This window comes from Cyrtonyx montezumae, unplaced genomic scaffold, assembly GCF_038088225.1.
Source record: "Cyrtonyx montezumae isolate F1298 unplaced genomic scaffold, pur_monq_1.0 scaffold_23, whole genome shotgun sequence".
NCBI lineage: Eukaryota > Metazoa > Chordata > Aves > Galliformes > Odontophoridae > Cyrtonyx > Cyrtonyx montezumae.
In genome coordinates this window covers 6,087,886-6,111,951 of record NW_027071970.1, presented here as the reverse complement: position 1 = coordinate 6,111,951, position 24,066 = coordinate 6,087,886, and the positions used below count along the sequence as shown (strand labels likewise).

The 24,066-nt window shown below is 55.1% G+C and overlaps 2 protein-coding genes across 6 annotated transcripts in view; one reads left to right on the top strand and one right to left on the bottom strand.

Moving 5' to 3' along the window:
* GNB1L (G protein subunit beta 1 like) overlaps positions 1 to 3,127 on the top strand; it is a 30,178-nt gene extending 27,051 nt beyond the window's left edge. For all 3 annotated transcript variants that reach the window (XM_065738674.1, XM_065738673.1, XM_065738672.1), the window contains one exon: positions 2,465 to 3,127. In XM_065738674.1, coding sequence (XP_065594746.1) covers positions 2,465 to 2,731 — 267 coding nt within the window. In that variant the 3' untranslated portion in view covers positions 2,732 to 3,127. The remainder of the gene's footprint in view (positions 1 to 2,464) is intronic.
* Positions 3,128 to 13,059: 9,932 nt separating this feature from the next.
* On the bottom strand, positions 13,060 to 21,607 carry TBX1 (T-box transcription factor 1). Of its 3 annotated transcripts, XM_065739021.1 has the most exons (9): positions 21,311 to 21,607; positions 20,665 to 20,793; positions 19,128 to 19,587; positions 16,541 to 16,642; positions 15,457 to 15,628; positions 15,136 to 15,291; positions 14,273 to 14,340; positions 14,067 to 14,167; positions 13,060 to 13,785 (listed from the first exon to the last, which is right to left on the bottom strand). In XM_065739021.1, exons 2-9 carry the CDS (start codon positions 20,696 to 20,698, stop codon positions 13,367 to 13,369), a joined length of 1,512 nt encoding a protein of 503 aa, XP_065595093.1. In that variant the 5' UTR covers positions 20,699 to 20,793; positions 21,311 to 21,607; the 3' UTR covers positions 13,060 to 13,366. The 3 variants fall into 3 exon arrangements, with proteins under 3 accessions (XP_065595093.1, XP_065595091.1, XP_065595092.1); XM_065739019.1 differs by lacking the exon at positions 21,311 to 21,607 and having other exon boundaries at positions 20,665 to 21,105; XM_065739020.1 differs by lacking the exon at positions 21,311 to 21,607 and having other exon boundaries at positions 19,128 to 19,536; positions 20,665 to 21,104.
* Positions 21,608 to 24,066: the final 2,459 nt, after the last annotated feature.

Below are 24,066 nucleotides of genomic sequence, written 5' to 3'. Positions count from 1 at the left end.
TGATTACATTTGTGATAGAAAGTAGGAGGTAAACAGCTTCTACAGGTGAATAAATGAAGCAGAACTAAAATACAGCCTTCAGAGAAGCGCCCTACGGTGTACATGGCAAGGAGGAGATTCTGTGAAAGCTGTAGTGAAAGGAAGCACGCTAGTTCTGTTGGTTGAGTTACTGAGGTTTTTCCCTCCAATGCTAAAGCTGAAATCTTTGCTGTATCAGCTACTTTTTCTAAAAACGTGGCTTAAAAACATAACTTTGGTGTAGGAGAGAAAGATTTTAAGAAGCAAAATCACAGATAGTGTATGCTGAGGACTCAGCACATCAACATTTCTTAATGTGTCTGCTAGTAGGTATGAGTGTCCTTGGTCATGACTGGCTGAAAGAAGCTCGCCTGTTTGTGCCTTTGTTTGCTTAATTCTATGTTCGCTTTCTGATTAGGAAATAATGTTGGTATGTATTTGGCTATGGTATTCGCCTGTTACTGATGGGATGGACAAATCCTGGCAACAGGATTTCACCCGGCTGCTAAAATCTTGAGCAAGTTATTCTTTGTTTTTCCTCTCTCACCTCCTGTATTTGCAAATCACGCACAAATGCCCACTGTTCCCTCATGTTCCATAGCCAAAAGGCATCTCCATTATAGGCTTCATTTTCAAGTTGTAGCGTGCTGCTGACATGCAATTTCACCCAGTCGTCCTGATTTTGCTGTATGGATCTTACCTACATAATTGACAGTAATGATGGGAAGCACCACACCCAGGACTGGCTATAGCCATTAGCTAATAATCTCAGTTACAGAGTAAGACCCATCTTACTTCCAGCTGCCAAGCTGGTGATGTAACAGCTCCTCCCCTTCCAATAGACAAATGCCAACAAAAATCCCACTGAAGCTGTGAGACATTACTGCAGCTGGGGAGTTTGGAAGAAAAGCACCCATCAGCAAAAAGCAGACATTCTGCAGGAGCAGCGCTGCAAGGAGGCCCACGTACAGCTGCCCGCTGCTCAGCAGGCTCAGCAAGACTTGCCAGCCCCTGTTGGTGAACTGGTTGAAGACACATTTATCGAGTCTTGTTTAAAAGAGAACTGTATGGGGGCAGTGAGCATGTCATGTTTCGTTGGGCCTTTTCCTCAGTGAACCTGCGTGTGTTGCTGCTCGTGCCAGGCAGTCGGTGCATCGTTGGGAAATAACTGCTTCTAGCTTTGCTGCTGAGAAATGCCAAGATGAGTTCAGTCTGAAAGTCACTCTGACCACCGTGTCTGGAGTTCCAGTTTTCTGAGTCCAATATTATAGCTAACACAACCTGCAGTTAATATATGCTCTGTAATCCTGTACTGTAGTCCTGGAACATCATGGAATCGTGGAGTGTTCATCACGAAGGGAAGTTACTCAGACACAAATGTGCTTTCCAGTGCCTTCTCTTTCCATGAGAACAGCAGACAACACGCGCTGCATTACATTAAGCTTTGCTTCAGGATGGTTTAGTCTTATGTAGACAGTAGCATGAATGTGTCATTTCCAAATGTAATCTCTAGCTGTGCTTACAAATACCCATATGTCAAGATCAGCATACACTTACTTAAAAGGTGTCTCCCCCATTGTGACAAAGCTAGGCTATTTCAACACATGTTGCATGTGTTTCAGGGACAGACTGCTGACTAATGTAAGTTATCTGAGGTGAGAATAGCAAAAATGTATTACGTGGGGTTTTTCTGGTGTTTCAGGGGAAGTTCATGACAGTGAAGTTTTCATTTCAAGAGCTGTGCCCAGTGTGTCAAGAAGGAAGCTCAATACCTTCCAGTTTAATTGTGCCCCTCGGAAACTCATGCTGCAGTAGTCTGCAAGCAGAAACAAAAGCCTTCCAAGGTGGAAATTAATAACTTGCTCGTAATCCCCTTCTTGGAATTTGCTGTAAATAAGTCCCTTGGGAAGAGGCACTAGAACTACAGATTTCCTGACACTGTAACGTAATTCCTGGAAGCATTCCTTTCTCAAGGCTGTGGTAAATACTACCACAGCTTACTGGGGCTTTCGTGAGGGGTTACAGTAGTAGAAATAGTAGCAGGGAGTTTAAATGCCAGTTCAGAATCTCAGCATGGGAATAATGCAGGAGAGGGGAAGATACTCAGAACATTGCTGCTCATGCCAGAAGAGCTGAAGGGCAAAGCTGAGCAGTGAGATTCTCAGTGTCAGACCCCTGACACAGAGCTTCACCTGTGACCAAATACAAAAAGCTTTAAATGCAATGCAAACTGAAAACGTACAAGCATATTTTAGGGAATGGTGCTGGAGATGGTTAAGCTCAAGTTAATTTTCTCGCTAATGCATTATCTGCCACACGGAGAAAAGCACTCATGTGATGCCAGTGTGTGTATGGGTGGGTACTGTACCTCCTAAAATCCCAGAAGGTCCCATTTGCTTCTGCTTGTTTTAAACAATTCGAGCTCATCTATAACTTTCTCACACAGGTTCAGCAAACGCACAGACTTGTCAACGCTGGCATATCTGATATCACCATCCGTCCGGACAAGAAGATTGTAGCAACGGCAGGGTGGGATCATCGCATCAGGATCTTCGGCTGGAAAAAACTGAAGCCCTTAGCAGTGCTCGACTACCACACAGCAACTGTCCATTCAGTGTCCTTCTCAGACCACAAAACCCCCAGCGAGAGGCTGCTGGCAGCTGGTGCAAAAGATCACCGCATCAGTATCTGGTCAATATATACTCAGACGTGATACGTTCTGCGCTGCTGTGCACTAGGAGAGGAGGATCGACGAAGCAACTCCTTATACTGTAACTCAAACCTCGATCTGGGGAAGTAGTAGAATGTTTTTCCAGGCTGAGGTGAGTCCCTGGAAATTGCCAGATTAAGTTTTTTATGCTGCTTGTTCACAGGGAAAGTTCTGTCTCCCAGAGAGGGGAGTTGACTTCTAAAATTTATAACAAGCGGAGCAAGGCCAGTCATGAACAGAGACAGAGCACACGTCCCCCTGAGCTCTGCTACAGGTTTTGCAACAGCTTTCCTTTGGCATGTTGCTAAAATAACTTGGGCCAATTTCTGGAAAAAGAACTGGAATCTCTGAGACTTGTGTGGGGGCAGAACATCTCTGTTCGTAAGTCATTTACGTATGTAAGAGTCGGTGTCAGCGCAAAGTATCACTCTTCTGTGAGAACTTATACCCATTAAACCACCTCCAGTGCTTTTTCACTGTCAGTTACTTTTTCTTCCCCGTAAGTGAAAGGCTATCAGAGCAACCTTGATTTGTTCGCACTTCTGTCAGTTTCTAACTTAAACCAACAGCCAGGAATGTGACTAGGGACGGCCTTTGGCATTTATGAATTTCATTATGTCTCCTGTCACCTCAAGTCTCACAATTAATCACAAGAAGAAAAGGGGAAAAATAACCTTCCCCTGCACTGCACTGCAAAGCTATGTAAAGCCTTTTACAGAGCCAGTGCTAAATCCTTTCCATGGACTGACTAGCTGAAGGATTTAAACTCGGCAATCCAATTAGCGCCTTCTCCTTGGAGAGTTCGGGTAAGTTTCAGCATGGCAAGTCTGGGATTCAGCCTCACAACTCACATTAACGTGTAGGGGAATTTCATGGATAAATCCTTATCCACACGGTGCAAACGGATCCATTAACTTGTCATCTCCGTGGTCACGGAAGCTGAAATCCTTTCACAAAGGGTTTTTTTGACTCGTGACACATTAGCATTCTTTGACTACAACAAGGAGATATCTGTGGACAGAGTGCCCCACGTCTGGTACGTTTTGAGTCACAAAAATGCTGTTACAACTGTCTCACAGAAGCACTTGCTGAAGCCAGGTCATGGAGGATGCAATTTTTTTTTTACAGTGGAGGTGTCCTATAAAACTATCTAAAACTGACTATAAAACTCAGCTTTACAAACAGAAGTGCTTTGTGTCATGCAGGTTCTGCACTGTTGGTGTTTTATTGGAAACGTTTTCTCTGCGTTGTTACAAGGTTGGTCAGAGAAAGCCTCACCAGAACTGCCGTGAACTGCAGCATCAAAAGATTCCAGAAACAAAAGCCTGACCTAAGCCCCAGGCTTGCTGCTATCACAGAAGCAGCACACTGTTTTACCAGCTTTTCTAACGAAAATTTGGTCTTGCAGCTTTTGGAGTGTGATGACACTTGTAATAATTCATTTCTTCAAGCGTTTCTTTACTACTGGGCAGCTGCTCAGATGAGCACACTGCAGTAAAAAGGTAAATCCTAATTTTGAGCGATCCTGAGTCAAAGGGTGGTGCTGGTGTTCATTACATCTATCAGATAGGGTTGCATAGATGATAATGGCTCTATCTCCACACATCACCCACCTCCCACACAAAGGAGGGGTTGCCTGTGCCATACAAGAGCCTCCAGGCCTGGAGCCATATGGAGGAGGACAGGGTCCTTCCACACAGCTGCTGCCAGAAGAACCCCCTTGAGAGCACCGACTCCTCCATTTCAGGTGTGCTCTGTAAGCAGAATTCATAGCAATTCTGCTGTATGAGAACAATCTCACAATCAGTTTTTAAAAGGACATAGCCAGGTTGTAGACCCAGGTCTCAAAGTAGTATGCAGAGTGTGGTTTTAATGAAGGACCTTGCAGCCACAGTAGAAAATAACTTGATGCAAATGTTGGCACAGAGGCAGCAGCCACCCACCCACCCCAGGAGAACAGACATCTGCATTAGAGTTAGAAGTCCTATTAGCTCACAGACACAGATAGAAACTCTGAGTACATTCTTCCCTCAGAAAATGCCACTTGCTGTCTAAATCAACTATGAAGGGACACAACAATTTGCTGCTAATGGGTCTTTTTGAACATACACTGTGTGCCACCACATCAAAATCACTGCCTTTTGCTAGGGGTTACATATTTATCTGACTAGACAGGCATAAATTAAACTCAATCATGCAAATACAAATAGAGAATGAGAGCACAAGCTGTATCTGTATTCCTACTAGCAGACTGAAGAAGAGGTGAAGAGTTTCCTTAGCTTTGAGAGGAAGGACACGTACAGATCCACTTGCAAGAACAGATCCACCCTACAGTTCACTCGTTCCTTTTGCCTTACTGAAGCACTATCCATACTTTACCACTGCAGATCACTATTAATTTTTTTAAACAGTAAAGGGGATTTTGAGTTTTTTCACATTACAGTTTCCTTGAAATGAACTACATTAGTTCAGACTACATTAGTTTGGTGTACAGCTGAGTCTAAATGCCACAGTTTGAACTTGAGTTACAGTTTTCTTGAAGTTTAGTTGCTTAAGGAGCAGACCTGGACTTCCCCAAAGCTGAATAATTTCCAACAAGAAGGACAGTCTATGTTTATGTAGACTTTGAAATGCAGATATCTGATAGCTACTAGAAAAGTAAAATATTTTTGGAGGGAAGGGAGGGGGGGAATATTGCTAAAGCTCTTCACAACTGTAAAACAAGCATGGTTATCTGTCCACATTTCAGCCAGCAGGACTGAGTAAGGAGCCACCTTAAGCTGCTGGAATTAGCTCTGGAATATCACAGACCAGAAAGGAATAGGGCTAGCCTGTACCTGGCCTGGAGGGTTTTGTTCGGAGTGAAGGTGATGACAGCTAAACTATTACAAAGGGCTTCCTCCTGAGAATCACTGTCTTGGCACTACAAGAAGGAAGAAAGCAACCAGCATTCATAAACTAATAGAAATAAATCCCAAACACTAACGTTTGTTCAGCAATTACATGGGATATTTATCACCACTGGAATGAATGGTGATCTCTGACCCCCCCAATATTTTTTGCAAATGAATCCATTAGTTCCAACCCCTTTCTCTTATCACTACATGGGCCATAAAGCATTGCAGTCTTAGGCGTAGATGAGAAAGGGAAGAGATTAACTGTATTTCTAATAATGAGTGAAAAAGGAAGTAGGGTGAGGGCCTGCAACAAGGCAGCTGTTAAATGCAGCCCTGCGCAATGCACCGCGTGAGTACACTGAGAAATTACTCTGTGCAGCTTGACTTGGATTGTATTTTAAGAACATTTTTATAGTTAAGACAGTGTTGGTTTGTGGACTGTTTTGGTGTTTAGCTAAGATGCACCTACAAAGCCAACTTCTTAAAATTTAATAAATCTTTCCTTTAATTCAGTCTGCCAAGAACAAAGATTGAATGCCGACTACTGCAGGAGACACTGTAATGATGCAAACCAAAGGACGAGGGATTAAACAAGGATTACTGAGCACTAAATCAACGTGTTTCCATTTCTGGCTGTATGTATGTGGTGTGAAAGTGTGGATGATTAAATAAAACATGGCCCATGACTATCTGGATTAACACTACACCATGTTAAAGCAGTGCTGAGACAGAAGGTTTGATATTTAAGCACAACCATTCTTGGTGTGTGTGCTACCAAAAAGTGATGGCATGAATAAGAAAAAAAGAATGGCTTTTTCTTTGTAGTAGTCTGAAATTCCAGCCTGGATCCCCACGCTAGAGTAACTTTACAAGTAGGCCTGGCTCCATTTAATCCATGCACTGGAGGTTTATTTTATAACGTGAAGAAAACTAACAAGAATTAAGATCACAGTGGTTTTTGGCAGTTCATTTGAGGATCTCACAGTATGAAATTAAACACAACAAAAAACGTGCTGCCCTATCAGATACAGCAGGCAGAAATGGAACATTTTCAACGGACTTAAAATTGAAGCACACTTGTTCTAACGACTTGCCAACACCACATTAAGCACAGAGCAAGTAGCCAAATTGTTTGTCCCCTGACCACACCACGTACCCACATCCTTTTTGGTCAAGACACAGCCAGCATCCCGAGGGCACAAAACTCAAGTGGAAGCAGCAGCGTGCCCCTGTCAGGGTTTGGTTCTCGAAGAACAAAGACCCCAGAAGCCAAGCACCTCCAGCAAGGTGCCAGAGGCCCCGTAGGAGAAGGATGGCACAGAAAAGAGCACCTAGACTGAGCAGGAGGTGAAGAGATAGGTCTGTCTTTTAGAGCCTGTAAATCAGCTTCAGAAGTGCTTGCTGTCACTGGCCCACCATCCTTGTTCAAAGGGGTTGGACCATTAGGAAATCCTGTAACCAACCACATGCACCTGCAAATAACCCCGTGCTCACCCAGAGATGCACTCAGCAATAGCAGCAGGAGGGCCTGGGCTGTGCAGGCAGCCACACACTGCACCAGCCCAGAGCTGCACTAACTCCTTACAGCAGAGTGACACAGCAGTGCAAACACTTATTCTGACAATTGTCCAATTAGAAATTCTAATTAAAAAAAGATGATACATCAAACTGAGGTTACAGCTGGAATGCTATTTCCTCACATTTTATTCAGAGTGCATAAATTAGAGCATAGAAAACCCACCAAACGAATCCTGTGGCAATTTTCAGACAGCCACAATCCCTCCTACTGTCTGCGGGGATGATTGATCCTGACTGCATCAGGTCAGAGGGCGCAGGGAGCACCTTGAAATGCTGAGTGAGAGCAGCTCTCCAGCTCCAGCACATCACGCTCACACATTCCAGGCCCCTACAGCACGGCTTGCTGTACAGGAGTTCTGACACAGGTAGGAGGAAGGTGAGTGCACTGAGACAACGTAATAACATTCAGCACGGCAGACAGGAGAGATGTGGTATTTGTCTTAATGGTTAGCTTAAAAAAATTGCTATTAAGAAATCTCAGCGAATTACGGATCCGCCGCGTTCTCAGGAGCAGGCAGACTGCTTTTAATGCAACACTCATGGTAAGCACTGTCTGTGCAGGTATTTTTTGCTCAGACACTTTGATGGCACGCAGACTTAGTATCGTGCTAAATAGAGACATGGAGTCTCTAGAGTGCTATCACCTGAGCCCGTCTGGTTTAAAGCAGATGACAACAAGCAGGAAAGGGAACAGCATGAAAGACCCACGTCACGTTTGCAGAAATAAACCCAAGGCAGTGCTCAAACAGCATCAGAGCAGGAGAAGAGCTGCTGCATTCCCTCTCACCATCCTGCCCTGCCCTCTAAGATGTTCAGCACAGGAAGGTTTGGCCTGCACACCCCCATGCTGGGTACTGGCACCCAGACCCGCTTAGAAGGGGCACTTACTTTCTCAAGCTGCAAGATGGGATTCAGGCTTCCTGACTTTACACCACAGAGCCTTCAGAATGCACACATTCTCTTCACCATCACAACGCTCAGTATCTTGATAGAATTAGGTCCTAAATGTGACTTCTATGGCTTTTGTTCTTTATCACTTTGCTACCGGCTCAAAGTAATAATTTTAACCAGAATAAAAGTGAGTGATTTATTTTAATTATTTTGTATAGGCTGCTCTTCATAAACTTTTTTTAATCTGGAAAAACATTTAATTTCCCATATGGAAAGAACACATTTATCATACTTTACTTGGATATACTTGGCCGGCTATTGCATATATATGCAAAACATATGTGACATATTCAAGGCTGAATTTCATAAAACAGAAATGCTATGAAATGCGATATAATAAATATATTACACAGACATATGTGGCCAATTTATAAAACTATAGTATCTTTGGTAAATTCACAATAGGTCATTTCCATTAATGGTGGGAGTGAGTGCATTTTTCTAGCATATGCAACACATGCAGTGCTTCACATACACTTCCTGATGGAGGGGGACCTCTGAGGAGCAGCGTTTGACACACACCCACACAGCACATGTGGGCACTGCCAGATTATTCAAAATGAATGTACACCTTCCAACCCAGCTCCTGCTCCTCACCTCAATCACGTGTACAACACGCTGCACAGATGAAGTATGAAATACTGTGCATGGAGATCAGCAAACCTCATACACCAGTGAGCTTCACACAGACCGTGGGTGTATGCTGCTTTAATCGAGAGCACAGGACAGAAGCACGTGCCCTACTTATGGACGGCCATTCATAGCAGCCTCTGGACATGGTTACCTTCACCTGGGGTCACACACTCTTGTACATTAGATAAATCAAGGGAATTAGAATTATTATCAGGGGAAAAAATCCTATGTTTGAAAAACCCATGACATACCTACTATCCTCCATGCTATTTTGATTGGGCATCTCATAGCAGAGGCTTACAGCTACGGCAGAGTTACTGCAGGCTCAGTACCCTCACATGCCATCCCTCGGGTGACTCCACTTCCTTATTCTTGTCTGTGTGCTTTAAAGTTCACGTCTCAGGTTTCCAAGCCAAATCTGTATTTTTCTCTCAGATTGTATATTTGCAAGTTCAGGCAAAAGTTTTAAGGGCTCATTTTCCAGGTGTTAATCCACTTGGTGCGATGCGCAGCTCTTCCCTCTGGAGGGAGCTTGCTCTTCGGGCACGGCCAGAGGCACAGCAGTGCTGCAGGGATGCCCTAACACTGCAGCAGCAGCCTCGAGACAGGCAGCCCCGCGGGCACTCAGGCAGGGGGAGAACTGGGAAGTCCCCAGCTCAGGCAGACCCTCCCTGTCCTCCAGAACACCTGCCCTGGGTGGATGGGAGCTCCAGAGCAGAAAGAAACTGTCAGCAGCAGTCCAGAAATGTTTACCTGCTACAGGCACAGAATCCAGGTCACTCTGCACGGCTGCTCTGGGCCTTGGGCTGTCCCTTGCTGCTCACACAGGGGGCTCCTGCTGGAAGCGGTCCTGCAGCACTGCCCCCCTTGAATTCCCTCCCTAGCAGAGCAAGGCACAGTGGAACCAGAGAACAGAGAACCAGAGGCACAGAGAAACTGGAACTGCAATGCTTCCCTCTGTGCCAGCCCCCCACCAGTAGGCTACAACCCTCATCTCTGCAAGGAGAACACCTACTGCTGCTTGAGCTGTTTGTCACTTCTTTATCTAGGGGGAATGGAACAGAGATGGGGGGGGGACACAGAACCAAGGAACACCATCAAGGGTGCTGCATTCCCAGCACTGAGGTGGGGGGGGGGGAGGGCTGTACTTCCTGGCAAAGGATGCAGAGTGACAGAAATGAGACATCCAGCAAGAGCCACGACCTGCTACGTGGCCAGAGGTGTGGTGTGTGGGGGCTGGCTCTGCTCATGGGGAGCAGACGTTTGGACATAAAGATCCCCTAAACACCAACCAGAATCCTATTGTATGCAAAAATGATTATGCAGGTGAATATTTGTTCTCTGTGACCACAGAGGTGGATCACAGCCACCAAACCAGGCTGAGAAAAAGCCAACAGGGCTCAACAGCTGTACAGAGCAAGCAGTGACAGAAGCAGATGCAGCCATATCCTGACCAGCCCAACGGCTGCAATGACTTCTACTACTTACTGCAGTCCTGTGCGCATGGGCACTTGAAATGACTGAGACCCCAGCTCCCTGAGTGCTGAGAGGCATCTCCTGGTGACCCCCCCAGTTCCACCCAGAGGGTCAGCAGGCTGTCCATGAGCAGGACAAATTGAAAAAATAAATCAGTACAGTGTGTAAACAGCATTCATGAATACAAAGTACTGTTAAATCTCACCCCGCATTTGTATCCCTACACTGAATTCAGTCAGATCCTCTAGCAAGGAAAAACAACAAAACAAGCTCCCAGAAGCCTGGAGTACCCCCCTGTGTTGTGTAACTGATCAAGCAAAGACCTCCCTTGTTTCATCTGTGAGTGCCTAATCCTCTATTTACCCACTGGAGCAAGCAATGCGTTCTTCAGACTTTTGAAGCAACCAGAAAATTCAGCCTGTACCTCTGAAAAATGGAGCCACATGGCTAATTTGTTCTCTAGTAATCTTTGGGAGAAACAAAGGATGCTTGTACCCCCGGTGCTCAGGCCTGTTTTACCAGCAGCTCTTAAATACACAGCACTATGTGCAACTTGAGGCAACCGTAAGTGGAAGTATTGTCTGGAAATGCTGCAGGTTTCTTTCAGGTATGTGCCGTGGGTCTCAGTGACAGCAGGTACTGAGTGAAGTTTAAACATACGTGTAATCAAATCATACAAAGTCATTTTTCAAATGGAACGCATAAATAAGGCACAGGCTGTGCACGATATGCCTCAACTAACTGGCTGGTGGGTATGGTGGAATTAAAGCACTGCAGCTTTTCTGTAGTTTTCAAAAGGTTCCCACTGCTCCAAGCACAGCATCGTGCACTTCTGCACGTTTGCTCGCTGTAAGTGAATTTTCTGTTATGACAAAAATAATCATTCGTGTTTTTTATACCTGGAACACTCTCACCCAGCAAAATGCAGACATCTCACAGGAAGAAATCCTGGTGAAAGTCCTCACACAGCCTGCTTGAAGGGCTAAAGCAAGGTGCAAAGCAGACTGCTGGCAAGCCTGAAACTAACGTGGGAAAGCAGCTTGCAAAATGACAGTTAAAAGCCATCATCGAAAGGGTGGAAACATTTTAACACTTAAAACACAGGCTTGATACAGTTTCGTGTTCTCTCCTTCCCATTCCCAGCGGGGCTCCCTGCTCCTGCAGGACAGCACAGAGGACCGCCCAGCGCCCTCAGCCATAGGTGAAAGTTCTGCGATTGCCTTCCAAAGGAGATACACTGCTCTTCCTACAGAGTCACCCTCTGCAAGAGCACAGTTTAGTCCTGACGTCTTGCGACACTCAGTCCTCTCACCGCTTGGGAAGCAAAATGCAACTGAAAAAGAGCGTGGCAGTGAGAGCCAGCAGCACCTCCTGCTGCACTCTGTATGCTTAAAGAAAGCAGGTGCTAACGAACATAAAGAGAAGCATATCATATCCACTCAACATAAGACCCCCACCCTGCAAGCTGCTGAAAAAAGGGGAGACCACCAGCAACTGGGGAGACAAAAGGGAGGGGGCAACCACCTATGAAGATCCACTGTTTGCTCAGCATAAACAACTCCTGGAGCCCCACTTGAGCATCCCTCATTTCACGGCCTCCTCCTGCAGGGGAGGCTTCAACTTCCGAGCAGACAAACTGATCAACACGCAGAAGTAACAGAAAAGTAAAGAGGAGAAAGAAGAGGAAAAGCATTTATAAATGTCAATGTCTTTTCAATTTAAATGTAACACGATTATCTACATATATCTACAAATATCTACAATTATCTACACTGTTTGCAGATACAATTCTTTGGTTGTCTTCACTTTTCCCTTATGTTGCAACTATCAAGAAAAAAATGTTTGTATAATCTTTGAAAGAAATAATAAATATAACAACTTCATTAAAGGTTTGACCAAAGCTTTGGCACTAATCCGTTTACAGATAACAATTCATAACTGAAAACTGTGAAATAACAGCAGCAAAGCAACAGAGCACATCAGAGAGCTAAGCACAAAGCTATCTTACATCAGCCTTTCTGAGAACATTAATTACGGTTTTGTCAGACGCTAAGAATCGCAATTCACTGCAAATGGCAAAAAATAAAAATTAAAAAAAAATACATATTTCTTGCACAACTCTCTTTCATGGATCCAGATATATTTTTTTATATCAGAAAAAAAAAAATACATGACACGTCCCCGTTAGCCTGCACCCCTTCTCACACCCTTCCAACGTTTCGGAAGCCCAGTGCCAGCTGCCAGAGATGGAATAAGCATTGCTGCTATCATTGCCACCTGCACAACAGAAGGGTTATCCTCTAAAAGACACCAGTGAACAGTTGCAGTCTGAAGTGAAAACACGCAAACACGGACAGAGGACTCCAAAAATAATAAGGATAATAATAACAATGACCCCTCTTCATAGCGGAAGAATCAGGAACGCATTTATAATACTGTATACCAACACGGCCGAGGTGCTCAGTACCTTCTCTGAACACAGGAGGACTGATGGCCGGAGAGCTTTGGACAAGAAACACAAGCCAGCTTCTCAAAGCACGTCGCTGGCGAAGTGCGACCAACAGGCTCTCATCTCCTCACCACCGAAGGAGGAGAAACTTCAGGACAAGAAGTACTTACCAGCTTCAAAAGGGGAGCGGAGCAAGGCGCGGACAGGTGCTTTGGGACCGCTGCAGCCTGGGGCAGCCAAACGGGAGTGGGGCACAGGGAGGAAGCGCCCTACGGGCCCCGGGGTGGGGCAGCACCCCCACCCCCCGAGCACAGGGATCAGCAGATCCCTTCCCCCTCCGCCGCTCCCCGGGGCTCTGTCCCCGCTCCGTCCGTCACCGCTCCCCGTTCCCCCGCCCTCTTCCCGGGATATCCCGGATATCCGCCAGCCCCAGGGAGCGGGAGAAGGGAGAGAGCGGCACATGGCTTTGTTTCTCAAAGTGCAGCCGCGGGGCAGCCCGCCACCTCCCTCACAGCCCGGCGGTGCGGGATTGGCCGGCGCGGACGTCGATCAGATGAAGCTGGCCAATGGGCTCGCTCGAGAGGCGGGACAGAGGGGAAAGGCGGGAAGGTGGGGTGTGGGGATGGAGGATGGTGACCGGCGGCGCGAGGCGCGTTATCGCGGCCCGTAGTCGTAGTTGGCGGGCGGGGCGGGCGGGGAGTACACGTTGGCGGCCGCGTTGACGTGATGGTGGTGGTGATGGTGGTGGTGGTGGTGGTAGCCGTGCCCGCGGATGCCGGGGAGCGGGTAGGGCGCGGGCCGGCTCTTCGCCCCCAGGTAGTGGTCGTAGGCGGCGGCCGGCGGGTACTTGTAGGGGTGGTGGTGCAGCGGCTCCGAGGCGGACGGCTCCAGGCGCAGTTCGTGGTGCGGAGGGCTGGGGCGGCCCCCGCCGCTCAGGGGCACGAGGCCGCCGGCACCGCCCGGCAGCGCGGGGCTGAGCACGCGGGACATGAGCTGCTGGTGCGCGGCCTCGGCCTGCAGCGCCGCGCCGCCCGCCGCGTCCCGCTCGTAGTCCCGGCGGCCGTCGGCGGCATCTGCGGGAGCACCGCGTCAGCGCACGGCGAGGAGCGGCAGGGGGACGGGGACGGGGACAGGGACGGGGACAGGGCGCAGCACCGTGAGCACCGCCGCCGCGTAACGCTGCGCGGGGGAACAGGAGCGGGGCACCGCACGGACGGACACAGCGGAGCTGCCGGAGCGCAGCAGCACGGAGGGGTTTAGGTCTGAGTGGGCGCGGACGTAAAGCTGACCGCGCCGCTCGGGACGACGGGCGGTAGTGCCGGCGGACGGCAGCGCGTCCCTTCCCGCCGCTCACCTTTCTCTGTCCCGTTCTGGTGTGCAGGGGACGACACCGGGTTCCGGGATCTGGCGAAGGCGCTCATAAGGGGGAGGGCCCCGGGCCGGTGGTTCCTGGGCCTGGAGGGAGAGAGGGAGCGGTGATGCGGGGCCGAGGGTCGGCAGCCGGGCCTGCATGGCACCACGCGCGCACTGAGCACCGTAACAGCGGTGCTGCGGCCTCACCAGTCCTCGGGGTCGCAGTCTCTGAATCCTTTGGCGAAAGGGTTGCTGGCGATCTTCAGCTGCGTGATCTGCAGGGAGAAGCAGGAGGTGGCTGGGGGGGGGTGGGGGGCACACGCGGGTGGGCTGCGCTGAGGGCGGAGGGGGTCTGGGGGGCACAGCGTGTGTTTCCCCTCCGTGAGGGCCCGCAGGCTGAGCACTGCCCAACCTGGGTTCAGTGCTCGGGGAGAGGCGGCTGCGCCAGTGCACTTGTCAGAAAACGCCACGTTACATGGGTCACCAGCGGAGCAGCTAAGACAAATCGCTGGATAAATCATACTTATGTATTTATTTAATTCGCCGGGGAGAAGGCGGGACATTCCCTATATTTAAGCAAATCCACGGATAATGAGATCGTGAGTTTCCGGAATGGGTTGAAAAACAAACTCTAAGCCCCTCAGTGACAGTTCCAGCCTTAGAGGTCAAACTGATAGAACGCAGGAGAGAAGGAGCAGCTGTCCGGAGCCGTCAGGCAAATGCCAGCCGGGAGGGGCTCGGCGGCCCTTAAAGGCGCAGCCCGGCCCCGCGGGTGGCACGGGGACAGCGGCGGCGGAGGCTGCGGGATCCCATCCGCCAGCGTGAGCCGGACTGCCGCTCCGTGCGCTGCGCCGATGCGATGGGGCGAAGCGATTGAGCGGACCGGTGCCCCGATGGGGGGTGGCCCGGGTTGGTTTTAAAGCGTGTAACAGGATTCTGAGCGGGGAACTCGCGCGTTTCTACAAAGTGCGAGTGATGCTTCGCACCGCGGAGCCCGGGATCCCGGGGGCAGCCGCTCCCCATCCCCTCCCCTCGCCCCCCCTCCCCGCTGCCCGGTCCCGCCGCCTCACCCGGTGGTTCTGGTAGGCGGTCACGGCCGTGAAGCGCGTCTCCTCGAAGACGAAGGTTTTGAAGTTCTCCTCCGCGTATTTCTCACTGTCTTTCCGGGGGTCCACGTAGACCACGTGAAAACGCGGCTGGTATCTGTGCATGGAGTTCAAAATGATCTGAATGATAAAACGAGCAAGGAGACAATAACTGATCCAGGCGGAGCTTCCAGAGAGCCGAGCGCGGCCCCGGCCCCGCCGCCTGCCCGGCTCCGTCGCTGCGGGCGGAGGGACCCGCGGAGCAGAGACGTCCCGGGCTCGTCCCCTCCCCTCGGGAGCGCTTACATGTCCGTTATCATCCAGCAGGTTGTTGGTTAGTTTGAGCTTATCGAAGGAGACGATCTGCTTCATCCATTGCGCCCCTTTGGCCGGGGAGTCCGGGTGGTAGTGCACCCTGCCGGGCGTGGCGGGGTCGGCCTTGCCGGCCACCAGCCAGGAGGAGCTGTGGAAGGCGTACCTGGGGAAGGGGGAGGACTGTCAGCCGCAGCTCCGAGCCCCGCGGTCCCCCCGGAGCCCACCCGCAGCCCCCGGCCCACCGAACCGCGGCCGCACTCGTTGCGTGGGGAGAAGCGGTATCCGATGGGGTCCGCAATGGGGCGTGGGGAACGCGTCCTGCGGGACGGGGCAGTGCGCGGCCACCTGCAGCTCCTGGAGAAGGGGGACCGGCAGCGCCCTGGGCAGCCCCGAGCTGGTTAGCAGCGGGAGCGGAGCTGTGCGGCCCCGCTCCATTCTTTTGAAAGTCCGCATTCAACAGTAACGTTTAAAACAGAGAAACCAATCTTCTATCCGCGTGTTTACTTTACAGCCCGTGTTTGCACAGGGGGAATTAGACACCATTGGGCTCAGCAGAAACATTACTTTTTAAAGATATACTCAATTGGATGTTATATATCCCACTTCCCTTGACAAGCAAACATTTCTAGGACGCCCTGAGAATTTGGATATCTGTCCAAATATTTATATATCGGACCCTGCGATTGCTGCCTGCTCGGCGTCCCGATCTGAAGCGAAATGCATAATGTGCCTTTCACCGCTGAGCCTTCCAGGGGCTGCCGCACCGCGGCCCGTGCTGCTCGGCGAGGCCTTCCCGTGCCGCCGCTGGAAACACGGGCAGGGTCGGGGTTCAGTCAGCCGCTGCCATTCCCGAGCGCTGCGGGAGCCTCGGGGGCATTTCTCGGGCACCCGAGCGTTTCCCGCTGTGCACACGGAGCGGCAGGAGGGGGCTCTGGGCCGGGCACCGCGGGGAGACTTGTCCTCCACCCCGGTCGTGCCCGCACAAATGGAGGGAAGGGGGGGAAACACCACTGCCAGCACAGAGTTCGTTATAACGGGGGGTGGGAGGGCTGGGTGGAGGGGAAGGGGTACTTGCCGGTAGCGCTTGTCGTCTACGGGGACGAAATCCATGAGGAGCATGTAGTCAGCCATAGGGTCCATGCCGAATATCTTCACCTGGAAGGTGGGGAACATGCGCCTGCCACAGAGAGGAGAAAACTGAGCTTAAGGCTGTGGGGAGCCCCGAGGGGTCGGCCCGGGGTGCAGGAGCCCCGCAGTGTCCCCGGTCCTTCCCCTCGGACTGCCCCACGGGTGCCCCGGTTGCCGCTCGCAATTAGAGGTGGGGGCTGCTGTGTTCCCTGGCGGCATCCCGAGGAATAAACGCGCTCCGGGTTGTTATGAACACCCTAAACGTGCAGGGAACGACGAGAACCACCACTTCCCACTTTGCAACAGGGAGACACGGTTGAAAATATTTTTTTTCCCGATGTTTCACCATGTTTTCAAGTGAACTGGCTCGAGGCTGTTGCACAGCCAAGCCGGGACAGGGACCGGGCCCTCACATACGTACCCCTCTGCGGGCGGCCCCAGGGAACTAAGTTCCCCCATCTACCCTTCCAAAATTGGCCAGTTTTATAGAAGCGCTTACAACAGCGGCGCGATCCGTGAGGCCGAAGGGGGAGGCAAACGAAGCCCTCAGGCCGGCAGGAACGAAAGGATAACCGGGGTCCCGCCGCGAGCCACCCCCCCCCCCCCTCTCCCCCCCCGACTAGGCTCGGCTGCGCTGCCCCGCCGGTCCCACTCCTCAGCTTTGCGGGGCGAACGGATTGCGGGACGGACCCGACGCTCCCGAGGCAGTGCGGGGCGGCCCCGGGCTGCCAACGCCGCGTATCTCCGCGCGGAGCCCCGCGGACACGGCTGAGCCGAGGCCGCGGATGCCGCTCCGAGGGCAGCGGGGATGAAAAGAGAAGGGGCCGGGGCAGAACCCCCCCCGACCCCAGCTCCGTTTTCACACCGGGCCCGGCCCGCAGCGCCTTCGGAACGCGCCGAAGATGCGCCCTCGCGGCGGGGTTCGCACTGCTCCCGTTCTGCTGGATGCATTTTCTCCCCGGATAGGAATCCAGGAGAGCAACAGCGGGCGGCACTTCGGAGAAAAGATTTGCAGTCGTTGAAAAACCGAACTCCGAACACCCCCTGAGATAAAGCCTCGATCCGACCCGGCTCTCTCCCAGGGCACACGGCTGCGCTGCCGAGCACCTCCCGAGGCCGTTCTGGTTGCGGGAGGGCTGCGTGTCCCCGGGGCCCCGCACCCGGCTCCTTCAGCGCCGCGGGCCGCGTCCCCTTCCCCGTAACGCTGTGCGAACTCCGGAGGCCGCTTCCAATAGCTCCCTCTGTTATTATTATTTTTAAAAGTGTAAAAGCCCCCATTAGCTCCAGTTCCGGTGTTTCTTGTTTTAAAACGAAGTTTTTAAAACAAACACCCCGAGTCGATAAGAGCCACCTAGACAAACAGCGGGGCCGGCCGGGAGGGGCTGCACAGAGCGCGCTTCGCAGCGCCGTCCCCGCGCCTCATCCTGCCGATTTCACCCCGATTTATCCTATTTTTACCCCCCCCCCCCCTCACCCCCGTCTGGAGATTTGTAGTTGTCATCAACTAAACGAAGAGGAGGAAAGCCCGGGACTCCAATCGAGTTCGCTCCTTTAGGGGCCCTTTTGGAGTCTCCTATTCGCAACGGTTGTCCTCAGCGAGGAGGAAAGCAGAGCGGGCGGTCCCGCCTGGAGCCGGAGCGGCCCTCCCCGCCGCGGAAAGCAGCGCCGGGCCCGAGGGCTGCGGGGAACGCCGGCGGATCCCTCCCGGCCCGGGGCCGCTCCTCGCCGGGGCGGGGGAGGTTCGAGCTGAGGCAGTTACAAAATGTGTTTGAAATGCGCGACCACGCACATGAGAATATATTTACATTTTTGCATCTTTAGCACTCCGAAATCGCCGCGAGGAGAGCAGTTTCGAAGCCGTTCCCGGGGGCAGCCCGCACCCGCTCCGGTTTCCCTCCTGTCCCCCCCTCCCCCCCTCCCGGGACCGCACGCCCCGCAGGAGGCAGCGCGCAGCCCTCCGCAGATCGCAATTAACCGAGGTGATTAACAATCTGCATCGGGACTTCTCCCTCCCCACATTTTGCCCGTTTCGAACGAGGCCGAGGCCTTTGTTCCCGGCCCCGGAGCGGAGCTGCCGGCGGAGCCGCGCTCGTCATTCGATCCCCGGGAAACGCGCTCGTCCCGGAGGCTTCAAACCGCCAGAACCGGGGGCTGTTCGCAGTCCCCGCCGAAAGAAAAGGATCTGCCCGTACTAGAAACGTACTGCGGCGCGGGCTGGTTCGTTCGTTCTGTCTTTCTCTTTTTTCTTTTTCCCTCGCTCTCCTGCAGGGACGCGCTCAGATCGGAGCCCCGCGGGGTACCCGGGGCCGGGGCCCTTCGAGCGGCGGCGGAACCCCCGCGCACAGCGCGGCTCGGCACTGCCCGCCGCACCCGGAGCCTCCGGGCCGCGGCCGCCCCGCGCTTCGCCGCGGGAGAAGAGCGACGATCGAACGACGGCGGCCCCGCGCCCACCGCCCCGAGCGAGCCCCGCTCCCCCACACCGCCTGGCGAATGGAAGAGGCTCCTGGCCGAGCCGGGCGTCCCTCCGCACTGACCTGCCGGCCTTGGTGACGATCATCTCGGTGCCCAGCTGGTTGAACTCGTCCCACAGCGCCTTCATCTCCAGCTGCACGCTCACGTTGGCCACCTTCGGGTTCTTCTTCACCGGCGCCTTGGCCGCCGCGGCCGTCCCCGCGGAGCAGCCCGAGACGGCGGCGGGCCCCGCGGCGGTTCCCCCGGCGCCCTCGGGCGGTTCGGGGCCCGGAGGCGGCGGGTTGGCCCCGGCCGCCGCCGCCCCGCCGAAGGGGTAACCGTGCTGCGGCTGGGGCGGCGGGTGCGGGTGCTGCTGAGCCGTGCAGGGCTCGTAGTGCGGCGGCTCATGCTGTCCGTACGGGTCCCCCGGGGAGGGGGAGAGGTGGTACCCCCCGGAGGCGTTCAGGCTGCTCAGGCTGTTGGCCGTGAAAGCTGCAACATCGCAAAAATGGGACAGCTGGGTGAGCCAGGGGCTGGAGATAGCTGAAATCATTCCAAAAACAGGCGGTCAGGGCTCCGCTCCGGCTCCCGCGTTCCCTCCGGCTCCGCGCCGCTCCGCGGGGTGCCCTCCGCCTCCGCGCCCGGCCCAGCGGGGCCCTCCCCCTTTCCGCTCCGCTTGGCCCCAGCCCCGCTCCCCCCGGGGCAGGCGGAGAGCTCGCTGCTCCCGCTGCTGCCGCCTCGGCGCCGCGTTCCCCCCTTCTCTTCTTCTTTCTATTCTGTTTCTTTGCAAACCCGAGACATCTGCCAAGAGCCCGCGTTATCTCTGCTGAAGGCCTCCTTCGCCGCTCACGAATTGGGACAAAAAAAAAAAAAAAAAAAAAACCTCCCACCACCCCTCCAAAAAAAAAAAAAAAAGAAAAAGAGAAAGAAAAAGAAAGAAAAAAGAAAAAAAAAAAACACCAAAAACAAAAGGAGGGGGAAAAACCCAAAGAAAGAAACCGGCTCTTATTTCCGTGTAGCGACGCTGCTTCAGGTAACGTCCCTGGCTCAGCAGCAGTGGCTGCCGGGGGCAGCGGCTCTGCTTTGCGGCTGTTTGCTCCCGGGGGGCAGAGGGGAGCGGGGCAGAGGAGCCCCACGGAAGCACCGAGAAACCTCGTATGGCCCCGGGAGCGCAGCCCTCGGCCGCCGGCCCGAGCGGGCCTCGCGTGGCGTGACAGGCGGCCGCGGAGCGAGAGGCCGCCGCCAGCCCTCCCCGATGCTGGAAGGCTCCTCGAGGGCCTGGGGGGGATCTCCTGGGTTATTTCCGACGGAGCCTCCAAGGGCTCGACGGCGGTTGCAGAGCCGGCGGGGGCCGAGCTCAGGCCCGCCGCTGCCCCGGGCAGCACCGCCGCCGTCGGGGGATGCTGCAGCGCCTCGGGGGGCCGCGAGGACGAGCGGGAACGAACCGAGCCCCGTTCTCCAACCGGGATTTGGAGACCTCGTTCCAGCGAGGAGGAGAGCAGCGAGGGCTGCGGGCCCGGGGCATCGCCGAGTGGTCCCAGGGACCCGGCCCGGCCGCGGCGCGGGGGAAGCCCCCGAGAAGTGATGGCGGTGGTCGCGGTCCCGCAGCCCCGCGCTCACCTTCCATGTCCCTGGTGACGGTGCTGAAGTGCATCTTCTGCGGGCGGGCGGTGGGGCGGGCGGGCGCGTTGCGGCCGCCGCTGCGCTCCTCCAGCGCTCCCTTCCCTGCGTGCTCGGCGGCGGCGGCGACTGAAATCAGAGAGGCGATACTGAAAGCATTTGCCTTGGGAGACAGAGGGCTGTTTTCGTCCATAGGGGAGACACCAATGCAGCAGCAGCAGCCGCGGCAGCCTCCCACCACGAGCCCCCCCCCCCCCGCCCCTCACTCCCCTCCTTTCTACCGCACCATCCAGGGAGGTGCGAGCGGGACCCCCCTCCTTCCAGAAGGGGGGCGGGGGGGGAAGCTAAAAAAAAAAAAAAAAAAAGAAGAAAGAAATCCAACAAAAACGCCGCAAACAAAAAAAGAAAAAAACAACTCTAACCCTTCCCCCCCTCACCCCCCCGGGAAGGGCGCTGGGGCACACGCAGCTTTCCCGGGTCCCTCCGCACAGTGCCGCGCACCGCATCGAGCCCTGCGGGAGAGGGGAGCGGGGACCAATGGAAACCCCACGGAGCTTTTCCCCGGGGCCGCCGTTTCTCTCCACTCAACTTCTTTCCCTGCGGTTTATTAATTTATTTCCTCTCTTCCCTTCCCCCCAACCACCACCTCCTGCCGCCCGCCCGTCCCCTCCTTTTCTCCTGCACGTAGGGAAAGCGGCTCCCTTAGAGGCGCGTTTCCCCGTTCAGTGGCTGGGAGGCGTCACATGGAGCCGGGGGTGTTTGCCTGCAGAAGCGGCGGCGGCGGTAGCGGCGAAAGCGAAGTGAAACTCCTGCCGAGACGGTGTCAAAGGGCTGGGGAGGCCCTTCCCCGCCTCCCGGGCACGGCGAGCGGCCGGCGGGGAGGGCCGGGATGTGCTCGGGGCGGGCGGAGGGGCGGCGGTGTCAATCACGGCGCCGGGAGCCGATGGGAAGGGAAGAGCCGAGCGGAGCCGAGCCGAGCCCGGCGTCACGCTGCGGATGTCCGGCACCGAGAGGGGGATCGCTCCCTTCCTCCGGCCCGTATCCAGCGCGGGGCTCCGGGCTGCCACGGCCCGGACGGGGCTCGGCGGCCGCGGGGAGCTGCGTCGGGGCGGGCGGGGAGCGGCACGTCGGGTGCTCTGCAGGCGCAGGTACCGCCGCCAGCCCCGCGGAGCGGCACGGGACCCCCATCCCCGGGCCAACAATCACACGCGAGCGTCGAAGTTTTTCCTTCACCGCAAAAAAAAAATTAAAATAAAATAAAATAAAAAGGTGGAGCGAACGGAACGCAGCCGGCGTGGCGGAGAGCGAGCGCTTGCGCGGCCCGGCGGTAGGACAGCCCGCTCCGCCGCGGCACCTGCCCGGCCCGGGGCCGCTCCGCTCCGGTTCCCCTCCTGGTCCCAGCCGTGGCTCTACTCACCGCCCGGCAGCGGCCCGTCGGAGAGCCGCGGCGTCCCCCGGGCCGGTCCTCCGCATCGGCGTGGGGCGAGGCTGCACCGCCCGCCGGGCCCGGCCCAGCCCCGCTCCCTGTCTTGGTGCCGGTCCCGGTTCCTCCGGACGGGCAGCGGCAACGAAGTCCCGGGGGAAATGCCCCGACGGGGCGGGCGGAGCCGTGGGGCGCGCCGGTGGCTACCGCAGCGATGGGGGTTGCATAACCCGAGCGATGTGCGGAGAGTCGGAGTGAGCAAGCGGGTTATATATAGCTGCCCCGTCTGTAGCCTGCGGGGCTTGATTCTTCTGTTGAAATATTATCTTTGGACGCGGTAAAAATATTTGCAGAGAAAAATCTAGACTACTCGTACATATTTGAGCATATGTTCCTGCAGCTGAAGGCATAAGGGCAGAACGTGACACGATCGGGGTTTATTTCCCCTCCGCCGCTGTCAGCGCGGCTCCCGGTGCTCTCCGCACCGGCACAGAAAGCGAAGGCGCTGCCGGCACTGCTGCGGGCGGTGCGGGGCGGGAACGGGTCTCGTGGGGACACCACGGAGAGAAATTCTCTGCGTGGAGAGGGAAAGCGAAGAGACGCGAGGGCTGCTGCCAACGGCGCGGGGAGGCCACGGCCGCCGCGGGGGGACGTGCCCGGCTCTGGGGCAGCCTCTGCCGCGGAAGGAAAGAGAAAACCTGGAAATGGAGAGCCCCGGGTCCCGCACTCCAGCATGGGGGCTGCTGCCCGCGCTGTGCTTGCCCGGGTCGTTTCCCAGCTCATCCCCGCGTACCCGCGTGTCAGCCTAAAGCCCGGGCCGCGTTTGCCGGGACCTTCCCAGACTCGCTGGCCCTCGTCCCACTCCACGGACGCTCCGCCGATGAACACCGAGAGCTCGAGGCGGGGGGGAAGAGACGGATTCCCCCGCCCTGGGCACACATCTCCTTCGCCCCCAAATCCTCTGGCCCCGGAGGTGTGAGAACCGGCGGCGGCACTGGAAAAGCCACGCACCGTACCATCCCCGCGGCCCCCCGACGGCAGCCCCGGCCCAGGCGCTGCCCCGGGAACGGGCATCCCTGTGTCCCTATGATCCCACCACCTTCCCCGGGGTCTCTTCCCGCAGCAGGCGGCTGCTGCCGTCGCGGCCCCGCGCCCCGCCGCGTCTCCCAGACCTTTCAAGCGAGACGAAGGCTGCTCCCTTCGTCCTTCTCGCGGCTTTCTGCCCCGGCTGGTTGCTCCCGCTCCGGCCAGCACCGGGGCCGTGCCACACCGGGCCGCAGCCCTTCGGATCTCTCGGACCTGGCCGTCCCGCACAGCCCGCGCTCGGGTTAAGCCGCAGGTGTGTGTCACCGCCCCGACGGGCTCTCCCCGCAGAGCCCCCCCCGCCGTCTCATTCCCTCCGTCCGCCCTCCACACTCACCCCTCCGCCCGCATCTCTCCTCCCGGCCCTCCCTGAGCCCTCCTTTCTGCTCGCTCCTCGGCCTCTGCGCGGCCCCGCCATCCCTCCCGCCCCTCACCTCTGAGCCCCGACGGGCCCCCGGCGAGACCGGGCTGCAGAGGGGGAAGGGGGGGCTCTCACAGCCCTGCTCGAGCTTAGCACCGCTTCGTGCCGAGCCGCGGGGCTCGGGGAACAGCGAGCAGATAGCGGGGGGACAGCGGCAGCGAGCCGGGCTGCGCGACCCCGCGCTTCCTCCGCCCCACAGCTGAGAGCGGCGCGGAATAACCGGCGGCTGAAATACGGTGTCCGTCGGCTGTGCTGACCGCGCGGGCACTGCTCGCAGCCGCTCGGCCGGGACCGAGCCCCGGACGTGTGGGGATTCGTTGTGAGAGGGGAGAGACAGAGGAGAGCGGGGAGACGTCGCAGAGGACGGAAACCCGCGGCTCTTGAGGGGCTCGGAAAAACGGGGATTCCCGGCTTTAATTTGAGACCGTTATCGATGAGCGCTGTTACTACTCACACAGACACCATCGTTATTATA

Coding starts and splice junctions, on each gene's coding strand:
- TBX1 (XM_065739019.1), bottom strand. CDS start 20,857: ATGGACGAAAACAGCCCTCTGTCTCCCAAGGCAAATGCTTTCAGTATC. Junction 19,588..20,664: donor CGTCACCAGGGACATGGAAG/GTGAGCGCGGGG, acceptor GAATGATTTCAG/CTATCTCCAGCCCCTGGCTC. Junction 13,786..14,066: donor CCAGAACGGGACAGAGAAAG/GTGAGCGGCGGG, acceptor GTGCTCCCGCAG/ATGCCGCCGACGGCCGCCGG.